General features: G+C 38.4%; 1 protein-coding gene across 2 annotated transcripts in view; it reads left to right on the forward strand.

Annotated features, from left to right (window-relative positions):
• The window catches only part of LOC137448000 (probable global transcription activator SNF2L1), a 34,988-nt gene extending 25,772 nt beyond the window's left edge, over positions 1-9,216 (forward strand). The window contains exons 23-25 of one of the 2 annotated variants that reach the window (XM_068152078.1): positions 4,213-4,323; positions 5,022-5,115; positions 5,623-9,216. In XM_068152078.1, coding sequence (XP_068008179.1) covers positions 4,213-4,323; positions 5,022-5,093 — 183 coding nt within the window. In that variant the 3' untranslated portion in view covers positions 5,094-5,115; positions 5,623-9,216. Of the gene's footprint in view, positions 1-4,212; positions 4,324-5,021 lie in introns of both variants that reach the window. The other variant, XM_068152077.1, reaches the window with a different exon arrangement.
• The last annotated feature ends 5,954 nt before the right edge of the window (positions 9,217-15,170 follow it).

The raw sequence follows: 15,170 nt of genomic DNA on the forward strand, positions 1-15,170 counted from the left end.
CGAACAGAAGCTTTGGTGACTTCAAACAGTAAGTCATGTAGGTACCAGCTTCAGAGTATGGGTGTTGTAATGATAAAAAAGCCTTTGGCTCTGCCCTGAAGATTTTGCTCAGATATCCCCTGATTCACTTTGTCTTTCTTATGACTGAAATTTGTAAGTCTGTGCACCTTGTGTGAGAAACACAAAGGTGTATTTTCATGTTAACACACTTCTGTGAGAAAAAAATGTGCCATTTTAAAAATAACTTTACTCACTTGCCATGAGTGAGAAATGGAATATTTTTGTTGTCTGCTCTTACCAGCCATGACAAATCAAGTAGAGCACACTGTCCCTTACACAGTTGTCATAGAATTCTCCCCAGTCTTTTGTAGGAAAATTCCTAGTTAAATGCTATGCTGCAATCATGTATCTTAAATGTCATTTTGTATACAAATCTGGCTTTTTTTAGTAGTTCAGTTTAGCACCTGCAGAACTTGTTCATTATTATTTACTGTCTTAATTTCCTGGCCTCAGGATTTGTTTATAAAATGTTCTTTCAGGGTTGTGGGTACTGTGCTAAGAACAAATAAAACATAAAATAAAATATTTAAATTGTGTATTTGAACAGGTGGGAATATTTGCTTTTCCCAGTGTTTCTTATAATTATGCAGTACATTTTCTGCTTGATATTTCAGCAATTAAAGTGTCTGGGTAGTGCAGCCGTTAGCCCCTAATTAAGAAGAATTACAGGCCTTCCTCGCTAAAATGACTGTCTAAAGAAATACTGGATTTTAAAATGAAGTCCACAAGGAGAGAAACCTCCAGTATTTAGCTAGGAAGTTACTTTTAAGCTGTCTGTGGAGGAATCCATTTAAGTAAATCATAGAAATGGGTACTAGAAATTGAAGATGTAGCTCGACATTTAATATTACTTGATATGTGGTTAAGTCAGGAGTAGAGTTAAATATTCCATTTAAATCTTCTTGCAGATCCTTATATTCCATAGAATTTTCTTTTTAAAGTGGATAGGAATCATTTGCTAAAGTATGGAAATACCTTCTGTGATGTCTAATGCTGAAACCGAGGCTCTGGGAATATAGTAAATCTATTGTCTTATGTTTTCTCTTTAGGATTATTAGCAATAGTAATGTTAGGGTTTCTGCTTTTACACAGTTGAAAAAGCATAGTATGAAAATACAAAGCTAACACAATCTTTCAGTTTCACCATACATATAATTTTCTTTGATGTTTTTAATGGATACATGTAGGTTGATAGCTTATGGCTGCCAATCACTGATAAGACATCCACAAAGGTCAGGATATCTGAACACTTAACTTCTATGGGTCCCTTTTGTACTAGCTAGGTAATTTTTAGGAAGAAGGGTGCTGGTAGTGGATAAAACTTCTTAGAATACTGAAATTCACCTGTGATCTCAAAATTGCCATTTGTTACATTCAAACTGTTAAGAAACAAGATAAGAAAGGGCAGCATGGTTCTGAAAAGGACCTAACAGGCTCTTTGGGAAAACTTTGTGTTCTGCTAACCACTAGATGTCTCTTGAATTCCACATAAATAGCTAATTTATCTTCCATCTTCTTGTTTCTGTTTCTTCTCCCTCTGAAGATTTCTTTTTGGAAAACAAAAATTCTGCTTCTTTTATTTATTCCAAAACCAGGTAGTTTACCCAAAATGTAAGTTTTAAAGAGACTGAGAGTGCCTAAAATTGTAATGTTTTTTTCCCAGCTGAGCACAGAGGTTTAAATTGTTAATTGTAGTTGTTATTGTTGTTTTATTTCTGTCCATGCAGGAAGAATGTGAAAGATCATGACATTAGTGAATCATGTATCTGTTTTCTGAAATCATAAATTATGCATGTTTTCTTTTATCTCTCTTCAAACCCTACTCAGCATAAGACAAATGACTCCTCTGTAAATACAGGAATACACAGACCTGTTGACAGAGCTTAGGACTACTTTCACTCCCAAGTCAGCATCTCTGCTTTCACTCATGCAGAAGGTGATGGTTCGGTGCTCCCACGTTATTTACTGCAATACTAGTCTTTATAGCAATGAAAGGGTGAGCAAAGTATGTCTTGCCTCTTTGCATCCTAAAGAGAAAAGTGTGAGGCCACACTGAATAAAATCTAAACTCTGAAGGTGCCAGCCATTTTAAACTCTTCAAGTGTACTTTTATCATATTAAGATACTGAAATTTCAATACCTCAGTGCAGAATTTATCATGTAGGTTCTTTCTGATGGTAGATGAACTTGTGTTCATGTCACATCTGTCAACTGCTTCTGAAATTTTTCCCAAGAAAATTGGTTTTGAGTCCGTCTTCTGTCCACATCATGTTGTTCTGGACTAGTGGTCCTTCTGAAAAGTAAGCATGATCCTGTATGCTTTGAGAAATGTATTTATGCAAGCATTTTTCCCTCAGGAAAGAGGAGGATTTTTCTTTGTGCCTTAGGCAAGTAGATGAAGGTTATTTTTAAGTTTTCTCATTAATTGCTTGTCTTGAATTTAACACAAACCAGGTTCTCATATACTAGACATGATCTACCCGATTGTTACGAAGGAGCAACTTGTCATCATTGTTTCCCTAGAGCTCCTAAATCTGAGTGCTGTACACACAAACTTAAATGTAAAATGCTTCTAGCATACTGACAATCATCTTTCTACTTCTGCCTTTTTATCATCTCTATTCATCTACAGAATACAGGTTTTTTGAGACAGAGGCTCTCTTATGTTCTTTGTTTGGGGTTGCAATCTATGTTGGCATGGCTTGCACTAAAGTTTTCTCAGACTGGTTGCCTTTTTATCTAAAAACTGTGGCTGGAATTTGAGTATATTTTATTGGATGAAGTGAGAGTATTTTAATTCCAGCAGGACTGTTGCATTATGTGGCACACTGATTTGTAGTTGAGCCTGTAATGGGGAGTGTGGAGTTACCTTTACATGGATTTGGGAGAAATGGCTCACTTCAATACTCTGTGTGGAAACCTGCTTATGTGAGGCTGGAACATTTCTAGTAGGGAGGTGTGAAGGAAAATGCCTGATAAGTTTTTCTTTTCGTTGCTAAAAAAAAATCACTCGATGGTAGGATCCTTTGTGTCCATTCAGAATTACAGAGCTTTCACTCAAGGCCATGAAGCACCCATCATAGAGGAATCTGTGGAAACTAGAGAACTTAGGGAATGTGGTTAAACTTCAGGGTATTAGTGTCTCAAAGATAAGTCATCTGCTTGACTGCTTCAAAACACTGGGGATCAAAAAAGCATTCAGGCTGTATTGTTTTCCATCATGTAGCATGATGGCTGAGGCAATATACAGGTTGCAGATGCTAAGAAAACAGACTAATTCCTGGGCAAAAAGGTCACTCATTCTCTTCATTGTGAGTAGACCATTTGTAGGTTAAGATGTATGCCTTTTTTTTTTTTGCCTCAGGAGGAGTTGAGTTGAATGGAAAAACCTATGCATTCTCATTGTACATAGAACATACTGAGTAATTCTAATGCAAACAAGTACTGTTATGTGTGTAGTAAGAAAAATTTAGAGATAAGGGACAAGAAACTGTACAAGTCAGTAAGTGGTGTAAACCAAGCCAATGGTTAACTGCAATGCAGATTCTTGTAGAGTTTCACTGGAAATGTTTTTTCAGTGTATAAATGATTGTACAGCATTTAATCTTGATCACTTTCAGACTTGGAAGGCTGGATGCTAAAAGCATTTAAGGCCTGCTACCTTTAGGGTACTGTTTGGCTAAAAAATACAACTGAACTTTCATGATTTAAGATGGAATAGCTTTTGCCAATTTGGAACTCCAGAGTGTCTCACCACAAACTGTTCTGTGTGCCACAGAAAAGTATTGCTTAAGATGGCTTTGATTCCTTTTCTTTCTGCTTTAAAGATGCACTTGATCTCTCTTTTCTTAACATCTGACATAATGTGTTGGCAGGCTATAATTTGCTTCATCTAAACAAGATGAAAGATCGGATCAGTCTTTTGAGGGGTGTCCATTTGGAAGATACAGCCAATCCTGGAAAAATCCTTGTTGGGAAGTTGAGCATTTCAGTAAATCTGTCTGTGTTTATACAGAAGGGTACAATAAGGTAGAAGCTGATGAACAATAATTTAGCTAATATAATTAGGAAATGAATTTTGAACACATATTTATGTAAATGAGAGGATTTGTATAATTTATTTAGAGAATCTGATGTTTTGTGTTTCCTTAGGAGTTCCAGAGACGCTGCAATACGCTTATATCCTTAATAGAAAAAGAAAATATGGAAATTGAGGAAAAAGAAAGAGCTGAAAAGAAGAAAAGAGGAGCAAAAGCTACAACAGTATGTTTAGCAGTATTTATTTTGCTTGTTATGGGGCAGAATTCAATTATATTTTGGGAGAAAATGAAAAAGATAATTGTAGCCACTGGTCGTTTTAGAAGAAAACATTAGTGGAGAGATTAACTTCTGAAATATTTGTCTGTTCACAGCTCCTAGATTTTATGTAGTTATTCCTAATCCATAGGGTTTTAAGGCTTTTTGTTGAGAAGATTCTCTTAAGTATCAGGGGAAGAGTCTTTCAGAAGATGTAGGACTGCCCTCCTACCTGTATGTTTACACCACGTGTCTGCTTTAATCTCAGATTGTTATTCTTCCCCTGTTTAGCATTTCCTGGAGGAAGAAATTATAGGAAGTGATTCTTTTGTTTTGAAGAGCTGACATCTTTAGAACAGAATTGTTTATAAATCAAGATCCTGATGTATTTTTTTTTTTTTATCCAATTCATGTTCTGTGTGGTACCTGTACCACTGAGACCATGTAATGGTTTCCAGAAGATAAAAAGAGTAGCAGAATTAAGCATCTAATGTGAGGATACTTTTTTCTTTTGCCCTTCCACTACATCCTTCAAAGCTGGATTGAAATATATAATACATCAGGGCAACGTAGCTTCTTGAGGATATACTTTTTAATTTATTTATTTTGGTAATGCCACTATTTCAGAATCACATTGAATTGATAATTATTTTCCCCCTTTTCAGTCGCAGAAGAGGAAAGCAGACTTGGCTGCTGACAACTCTGGAAAAAAAGATGCTAAGAAAGTGAAGTCATGAACCTGAAAACTGAATGTTAAATGTAAAACTGCCACTTTCTTCTCTCCATCTAAAAGTATTAATTGCCAACTTGTTTGTATTCATGGTACTCTCCCCTAGATCCCATGGTTTAATTTTGCAGATTTTGTATACTTTATGATGTCTTTCTCTACCTGAAATGTGTAGCTTTATATCTTATGCATTCCAGTATTTTTGTGTACTGTATTTTGTGGGTTTCATGTCTTTGGCAAAATTCACTCAGTCCTTGTTTTTTTGAAGCTTGTGCTGAGGTTTTAGCTTTTATATGTTTTATATGCTGCTGCTTTGAAAGAAAACCTAGATTCTATAGCTGTAATATTGTTGTTTCATATTTTAAATTTATATGGCTGTTGGAGAATAAACTGACTTAATTATTTGAAGAGAAATATCCTTCACCTTTATTTTCCCTGCCCTCTCTCCCTTTTTTGCATAGCTACATTTAGAGTGAATGTTAAGGTTTGTATAATTGTGCCTTCATCATCGATCAGATTGTTGTGGTTTTGTTTTTCAGAGGAGTACTGAGGATCAGGAGCATGACAGAACAAAAAAAAACCTAATGAGACTGACATCCTTGTTTGCTGTCAGCGTTAAATTGACATTTTTCTCTGAAAGGTTCAGAAAGAAAGCCAGCAAATACTTATACTTTTTTCTTTTTATCACTGTTTTCTGCTAGGCTTCATACATGCTTAAACATAGGTTGAAGTGTTTATCAGAATGACCTCTAGGTGAAAACTTTTCTATGCCTAATAAACTGAAGCAGTCACCTAACAGCTTCTTTTTCAAGTAACAAACAAAATAATTAATCTTCTTGTTGGTAGGCTGTTCAGCTATTCTGCCTTGTGCTAAAAGATCTTTGTTGCTCTAATTATCTCTGCGAACTTTCTCCTTGTACCTTTGATTCAACATGTCAGTCAGAAGCAATGGGGATATATTATGGAGTGCTCCTTTTTTAGCATTTTTATTTTAATGAAGGGATGAAAGTGTGGGATGTATGATTTTTTTTTGACTTTGCGAGAATGGCCTTTATTAAGCAGGTTCATAGTTTCTGCTCACCTTGGAGTCTCTGCCTTTTTCCTGGATCAGTAGAACAGTGACTGTGACATCTCATGTTTTACTTTAATCTTCTGTCTCTGATCTGGTGTTTAGTATGGACCTTGTTACAGTGAGACATGCCCTCATAATGTCAAGTCTAGATTAATGCAATGTGCTTTACATGGTACTTCCCTTGAAGACTACTTGTAAATTTCTTCTAGTGCTGTTTGTTTCCTTCTGTGTTTAGAGGTGTTTGGAAATGAAAAAAAAACCTCTTTAAACTTCGTATTTGATGCTTTGCATTTGCTACTTTCTTCTGTACTTGTAAAATTCAGGACTTAAAAAGTTCTTGAGTCTTGGGACAGAGTTTTGCCCATAATCTTTTATGTAATTGAAAATATATTGGAATGTCTTTGAAGTTTTCTAGGATTAATCTCTGTAAGCTTGATGAGTAATTTCCAGCCTTTTTTGATAGTCTGTGTTTAAGATTTGAGACAAAATAAGTTTGTGGCTTGGTTGGGCATTTTGAAAGATAAATGATTTGATTTTGTATTTTGGAATGGAGCTTTTCTTTGGGGACCAAGTTGTTAATTATTGAGCTGGCCTTTCACTTGTAAGACTTGTGTTTAAGAAAAAATAAATTAATCTGAGATTGATCTGATGAGTCGAGATCTACAGCTGATGATGGGGCACAACTTTCAGACAGGAGGTTAGTGATGGGTGTCAAAACATACTTTTAAATGAGTATTCAACCCCTGTGGGTTAGGTCTGCTCAGAAGAAGGGAGATGACTTTTCAAGTAGTATTTTTGGTATTGGAGTAGCTGACATTCGGTTTTGTCCTTGGGAGAAGGACATCCTGTGTAATTATGGGCTGGAAAAAGGCTGTGCAGCTACATACATATATAATCACAAATCCCTGGAGCATTGCTATTAATAGAGAGGAAGATGCCTTATTTACATTTGCTTTTTGGCTCCTGTGTCAATCAGTTCATGAAATTATAAAAACAAGTAAAAAGAAGAGAGAAATAAAGGATGGAAGAGCCAATCACATCTGTATTGAATTACATGGCTAGATCTAGACCTTTTTCCATTGCTCCTGTTTAGCATTGGGTGAATACTTAGTTTTAAGTCTTGGATGAAGTGTATCCTGGTTTTGTTTATTGTAGATTAGCTTTGTTTGACTTGCATGTTTTTGTGTATTCAGCTTCACTGTGTTGCAAAGTGTATAAAAAGTCTTCAAATGGTAATATCTCAGCTTGTTCTTCTATGCAGATTTCTTGGTTTGCATTACCACTTGAGTTAATGCTCACTTTTCTCCTCCTTCAATGACATAGTATACCAGCTATATAGCAAAAGATCATGCAATTGTTCTTTCAGATATTGTCCTCTTGATCAGGTAGCTTTTCTGAAGGGTGATAAATACTCCCAGGAACTATCTGTTATCTCTTATAGTTTGCAGTTCCTAGCTAAACGGAATGTGCTGTTGAACAACAGTCCTTGAGAGCACAACACTTGTACACTCTATACTCCTCAGCATATTGAGTCTTCCCATCCATCACATCCCACAGTGATAACTAAAGAAAATTGCTAACAGCTGCTGGTCAGGATGAAAGTAAAATGGATCTTTCTTTTCCTTTCTAGTTCTAGTTGCATACAGTATATGCCTAGCAGTATCTAATTGATATGCTGCTGTGACTCAGAACTAGATGGAGAGAAACAAAGGAATCTTCCTGGAACTATTTTCTTAGGTAAGGAGTATTCTTAGCAAGAAATTTATAGACACTGAATGTAATGTGGTGAGAGACTTTTAAGGATATCAGGTAGTGATGGGGGAATGGAGCAAAACTTGAAGTGAGTAGGTTTGGATTGGATGTCAGGAAGAAGCTCTTCACCATGAGGGATTCTAAAACCTCTGAAAAGGTAGGGCCTTCAGGTGATTTGATACTTGCCAAAAAGATTACATTATATAAAATTTTGAAGCAACTTGTTTCCTCTTAAGTAGACAACTAAAATTTGATTGTTAGCATTAGGCTTGAAGAAGGAAAAAGCAGCCACCTAGCAGCTTGCACACATCAGGCAGTGCATCTAACGTCATGGGAGAGGTCACAATGGTTGTGTTTTTTCTTTTCTTATATTGATTGTTTTGAATGTATCAGTCATTTTTGAGTTGCATGACAATGGGAAAAAGTCACACAGCTGACTCTCTTCATTATGTTTAATTTCAATTTATTATAATGACAGAAGGAAAGACGCTTTCTCCCTGCTGGTATGCACAAGTAGCATTACTATACTAAAATATTAAGTAAGAAATTTTTCTTGCAGATGAGCATTACTTGTTTGATTTAGTGCTAGTGCTGGTTATGGTTTAAAAAAATAATTCAGCTTACACTCTTTGAGATCATAAGCAAGGAGTACAGTATGTGGAAGTGAATCAAAGTCTTTCTAAATGTCTGATGGAAGTAACTTTGGGTATGCAGCTCATGCAGCATCTGCGGTGCACTGCAAAGATACAGGCACTCTGTGTGTGTGCCTTTTCCCCAGGGTCAGTGGAGGGATTAACTGCTTTCAGTGATCACAAATTAATGCCAAAGCTAAAAAATGTGGGCCTTACAGGTTGAAAATCAGTGTTTTTGCGGTCAGCAGCAGTTTATATGAATGTACAGTGACATGGTTGGTGCAGATGCTGGCCCTTGATGCTTGTCGGAAGGGGTTGGTCACTGGCTAGTTCTGATCTGGTTAAGACAGGTTGACAGTTAATGTTTATCTAGTCTGTGTACTTAGCTTCAAGCATGTATGTAAATGCTTTGGTGGGTCATAGTTAAAATGTTTGTTATGATCTTTTTCTGCAAGAGTTAAGTTGAACTTGGTTTGCATATTTTGAAATGTATTGTACTCTTTAATTGCATTTGCATGACAGCCATCCTTTCATAAGAGCCTTAATTGGAGTAATTATTTGCTGCCTCAAAGGTATGTCTACATTGTGTTGTTATGAGATAACTTCTGAACTTTTTCAGACTGAGATTTGTTTCTTAAGTTGTACATATATGAAAATAAAAATTAATACAAACCTGATGTCTGTTGGTAATTCTGTTTCTGGTATAGATAGTCCCATGCACTTGAATACTTTTTAGAAGAATTAGGTTTGTTTTCATTGCAGGCTCTAGGTGTGGCTGTTCTATCTCTGCTTTCAAACTTCATAATTTCCTGTGATCTAAAACAAAATACTTGTAGTACCTGTGTTTTTGTGACAACCTTACCTACATTGTCTCTTAGTACAGTGTGATACAAAGAAGGTTCCTCTTGTATTAAGGTATATTACAGTTGTTTGGTTATTGCATACTTATGGTGTGTACTTTGGAGCTAAATCTGGCAGGCATAGAATCATTAAGGTTGGAAAAGACCTTTAAGATCGTTGATTCCAACCATAACCCAATTACCATGACCATTAAACTATATTCTGAAGTGCACATCTACATGCTCTTGAACACCTCCAGGGATGGCAACTCCACCACCTCCCTGGGCAGCCTGTTCCAGTGCCTCACTGCTCAGTAAAGAAGTTTTACCTAATTTCCACTCTCTGCAGTGTTGTATTTCCAGCAGAATAAGGGGGAACAGTGACATATGCAGCCACTCCCCCGTCTCTCTTTCCTTGCTTACCTGTTCTGAAGAGCTTATAGCCGTTCCTTGAAATACTCCAGTCATGACAGTCATCCCACCACATTTCTTTGATGGCAGTTGTGCAATAGCTGTGCCCTGTCTGTTTTCGATGATTTCACCCTGGACATGAGCATGCCATCCCAAAGCTCATCTCTAGTGAGTTTGGTTTTATCCCTTTCCAACATAGCAGGAAGATGCACAGGTATGTGTGATGCACTTAATAGAAATGTGACTCTTGGTTGAGAGGAAGCATTTGTTTCTAAGCCTTATTTCAAATCCTGCTGGGTCAGTTGACAGAATGGATATTTTCCTGAGGAGGCTCCTTGGAAGCCTGTCCTGAGGAGCAGATTGGGTGTCCTGGCATGGTTCCCAGTTACTATGCAAACACCACTCTTGCAGCAAGCTCCTCTTCTGACATTTGAAATGCAGAGGGAAAAGGTTGAATCTTGAAAACAATCACCCATACCAGGCTAGGGTGAGAGCTGGGCTGGGAAACTGCATAATTAACTGGAGATTGATGGCCACATCTGTATTGATAGTAAACAGAAATGTAAAGGAAAGCCACTGTAACCTGCTGCCAGTGGAGCTGTACATGAACCTTGGGATGGAGCATAGCTGTGAAGGGGGCATTTGACTTTTCCCCTTTTGCTTTCCCTGTTTGCAGTGCCCTCCTGCTTCTTTACCCATTCAGAACCCAGGTGTTGGTGGTAAATCCGAGAGGAGATGATCTGAGGATGGAGCTACTCCTTTCTGTCTGAAGTGGCAGTGCTGATGCACTGTCTGCAGTTGCTTGGATGTTTTTCTCAATGGGGCTATAGTCCAGCTGTCTCCTCAGTTTGCCAGTCCTTACTAAATGCACCTGCAAAGTTCTTGGCTGACTGGATAGTAACCATGTGAGAGGTGTTTTGGGTAGATACTCCTATCAAAATTTGCATTATGTTCAATTCAGAAGGCCTCTGTTGTAATTTTTTAGCTGCTGTGGCATTTGGTGCAGTACTCTGAGCAGCTCTGAGCCAGGCTGCAAGAACTGTGCTGACTCAACATCCATGTGCACTCCATTGCTGCTTCTGCACCACAAAAAGTAGCATCCCCTTGTGCCACGTGGTTTTGCTTCAGTGACTTACTATTAAAATTCTATTGCTGGAATTTGAAATAAGCAGATCAGTGCTGCCCTTTCAAAACAAGATGTTTCAGCATCACTTTATAGCTTCTGTAGGTACAGATCTCTGAAATAATTTTACTTCTTTACATTCCAGAGTGATTTTTACAGGCTGAAATTCACCTTCTCACGATTCACATTGCTTGAGTGCACATATGGAAGAGGCAACATAAATTTCTTTTGCTTAAACATCAGTCCTGGCAATTCAACATTTTTCTTTCTGTATTCAAACAGAAATGTAATTTTCGCTTTTTTGTGGTACTCATTGATAATTAACTGCCCTGTGTACTGCATCTTATTATTCCATGGGCCCAAAGATTTTCTGTTGGAAACAAGAGGAAAATCAATTTCAACAAATTCAGTTGTTGCCTTCTTATTAAGTTACAGTACTGCATGGAAATTAATGTTTTGAATTTATGTCATCGATCAATAGGTGCAATTATTGATTTGGGATGTATGAGGTAAAAAAGTGAGTAAGTTTTTGTCTTTGTTTTTATAACATGGAAACATGTCAAAAGTTTATTGAGCTGCAAGATAGTTGGTAGTGAAGCTGGGGCACAAACTCAAACACAAGAATATTATGTTAGTCTATTTTTTTTTTATGATGCTGGTGGGCTTAAAATGTTGACAGATGTCCCATTTAAAAAAGGTATCTAGAAATCTGATGTGTGTGGTCCAATTGCAGGTACTGATGGCCATCTGATCTTCTGGTTGGAAAATGGGAACTTAGCTTGCCTCTAGTCCTTTTGGTTGTGGTTTTGTGCCTTTTGTGTAAGTTTGCTCAGTTAGAGGTGCTTCTAGAGCCATGACCGTGTTGTGCTGATTCAGTAGTTCAGAACTGGTTTCAGACTCTCCCTCAGCTTGGATATCACGGACAATGGTATCGCAACTTGATACTGGCTGAAGGGCATGCCCACAGTTCCTTGAAATGCCATAGCATTAAGACTAGGAAAGTCAAGCAGCAGTGGAGACTGTTGAATGTAAGCCATTAAAGTTTCAAAGGTTTCACTTAAACATAAGGGAAGACTTTCCTGAGAGGGTGCTGGAGCACTGATCCAAGCTGCCCAAAGAAGTGGTGGAGTTTCCTTCTCTGGTGACTTTCCAAACCTGTCCAAGACATTGTGATCCTGGGGAACCTGCTCTAGTTGGGGATTAGATTAGAAGAGCTCTGGAGATCCAGCTCTCACCACTGTGATGTGTGACCTCACTCTGAAGTGAATATAGCATTTGGCTTGTCATGTTGGAGAGCAACCACCTGCCCATCAGAAGTGTAAGGGTATCCTACCATCACCTGGGGCTCCTTCCAGGTGGAAGGGGTGATCTTTGTGTGCCAAAGGACGAGCATGGCTATTTTTTTCAATGAATCCTTATGAAGAAATCAGACAAAACCAACAAACCCCAGAACATGGCTGTAGAATCTTTTTTTCCCCTGATACAAAGCACCAAGTCCTGTACACTGTGGCAGAGCTTGTTCTCCTTTTATAATGGCTCATTTAAACAGTAGACCTGATCTGAACTGGGGAGACAGGTATAATGGTTTTATGAGGAGACTAAATCTCTGGCAGGAGGTAAGAGACATTGATTTGATTGCTGTGAGGTGGTTTGTGGTATTTTGTGCAGTGGTCATTTATTTTCCTACTGCAGCTCTACCTCCAGTTGTAATGGTCCTTCTGTACTGACCAATTGCCACAGTTGCATTGTGTTTAAAATTAACAATGCTGTCTCTAATTCTCTGATAATGTGTCTACTAAATGTCTACTGAGGACTCTCTGGAGCCACACATTACCTAAAGCAAGGTGTTGCTGGCTCTATTGTAATGCTGATGCCCATAGTTCTTCAGATGCTTTGCTGCACGTTGCCCACCATTTCATTTTTACCATTTGCAGAGCCCAGTGAGCCTTTGTGTGCAAAGTGTTTGAGGCTGGCCATAATCCTAGGAGCAGGGGCAGAAGACAGGGGTTCTAGGCAATAATGCCCTGGGAACAGAAGCACAATCCTACTGACTTGTAGGTGGAGAAAATGAATTAGTCAATAGCATCTTCTGCATGGCTCTTTCCTGAGGTGCAAAGCTCTTCAGGAAAATACATGTGATATTCAAGTGGGCTAAAGTCCCCCTGATCTATTTCCTGACATACAATCTCTTAAAAAAATTACATGTGGTGGTATTCAAATGGCCTAAAGTCCACCTGCTCTACTTAATGTTTACCTTTTAGCTTGCTTCCTTTATCTGCTTTGTGAATTTTGTGCCTAGGTCGACCACTTTGTTCTTCAGACACAAACATCTTTTCTGAACAAACAGCATAATGCAGGGTTGGATCATGGTCAGAATGTCTTCATCCATTGAGGAAACAAAGTAATATGAAGCTAATAGCATCTGTTTACACACCACATAGATATTAGTCCTACCTTTCTCCTGGATTGGAATTGAACTACTGCACTCTAAATTATTCCAAGAGTTCTGAATACTTGTTGTATTCCCTGCTCAAAAGCAGATGCTCATGGTCTGGGCTAGACAAAGCAACATGAATGACCTGTCGTTCAGAGCCTGCCAGTGTGTGCCAGGGTGTAGGTGAGATGAGGAAAATGGGCTTAGCAGTTAATGCAGCAGGATGACTCCAGCTTTGCTAAGGCTGTCTTAGTGGATTGTGTACCTGTGGGTTTTTTAAGTTGGTTTTGGGTGTAGGAAGGTGTCTACAACCTGAAATCAGAGTTGCCAAGCTTTCCATATAATTTATTTTTTATTTAAAGAGCTTCAAGGCCTTCATTTGGAGGCTGCTGTGGAAATTATTGTTCTCACTGGGAAGTAGCTATGGTAATAAATGTAGAGAAAATACAGTGGTTTTACTGCTTTCCTGGGCCACTTTCAAAAACAGAGGGTGAAAAAGAAGTGAAACAACCAAGGAGGAGAGCTGATTGAGGACATGGTACTCCTGCTCAAATGAAGGCAGAGCCCAGCTGACAGGTTGTCAAAGAGACAGAAGAAAACGTGTGTGGATGGATGTATAAAAGTTTGCTAGATGTTTTATTTTGCTTCAAAAGTTGAGGAATTTGCTGTACAAGTTTGGAAAAATTAAGACAAAGTCCTCTTCCAGTTCACTAGTCACATAGTAGTCATCAACAGAGAAAGACCACACTATTATTTTTGTATGAGTATTTATTTCCTCTGCAATTTGACTGCACTATGACCTTTATCTGTTACTGTTGGTCTTCTCTTGAAGGCTTGCTACTTGACCTACTTCATCTCCTTCACTCTACTGTTTTGTGGGTGGGGGTGTCTTTTGCTCCTTCTGTGCAGTGTCTGTTGTCCTTGGCCATTATCTGGAATTGTTCCTTAACCGTATTTTAGCCCCAAAAGCTAAACAGTTCTTGTATGTACAGACACTGCTCTTTTAATGGGTGTGTTCTGTTCATTTGTACTTGTTGAACACAGAATTTTGTACTCGCAATACCACTCTACCTCAACACATTTTTGGCTGTCAGAAGCAGAAATGTTGATAAATTAGAGTTTGTCAAGGGCCTTCCCAGGTGTTCCCAGGATGTCTTCATTTTGCATATTCATAGGATTCAAACTATGCAGAGAAGCTGATGTTTATGCCTGTGCAGCTCTTTGATATGTGTGATTTTGCAGAATCTCCTCTGCCAGCCCACAGAAACAGAATTGTTGTAGCCCAGAGCACAAAGCTGTGCCTTTTTAATGTCAAACAAGAGCTGCTTATGCTCCTAGTTCTGGGGCAGTCCGATTGCTGGTTGAATTCTGTGCTATGCTTATTAAATCCCAAAACCCTTCAGGGAAGCCCTTAGCCGCTGTGGCACGTCTTTATTATCCTGTAGCTGCTGCTGGTGGTTGCGTGTGGTCTCCTGCCACTGAAACTACTCTTAACTGACTTAAGGACTGAGCAGAATTCCACAATGTACCCAGAGTTTCTCTGGTGTTGTGGAGAAGTTGAGCTTGTGGTGCCTAGACATAATCTTAAGATTGATGGAGAGATGACAGTTCCCTTTTCCAGGTGTGAGGTCTCACATACACCTGAGCTGGATAAGTACACACAGAATGAAGAGAGCATTTGTGTTCAGATGTGACAGACTTGTGCAGTCATGCATGAAAGGGAAGACAGAAATCATTGTAATTGCAACTTTTTGGAGTGCTAGCGAGGTCCCTGGTTGTGCCTCCAGGATTTGTGTGGCCTTTGTGCCCAGGCAAGGCTAGAGG

Source organism: Melanerpes formicivorus, unplaced genomic scaffold (genome assembly GCF_026170545.1).
Source record: "Melanerpes formicivorus ecotype bairdi unplaced genomic scaffold, bMelFor1.0.p_v2 SCAF_22, whole genome shotgun sequence".
Classification (NCBI taxonomy): Eukaryota; Metazoa; Chordata; class Aves; order Piciformes; family Picidae; genus Melanerpes; species Melanerpes formicivorus.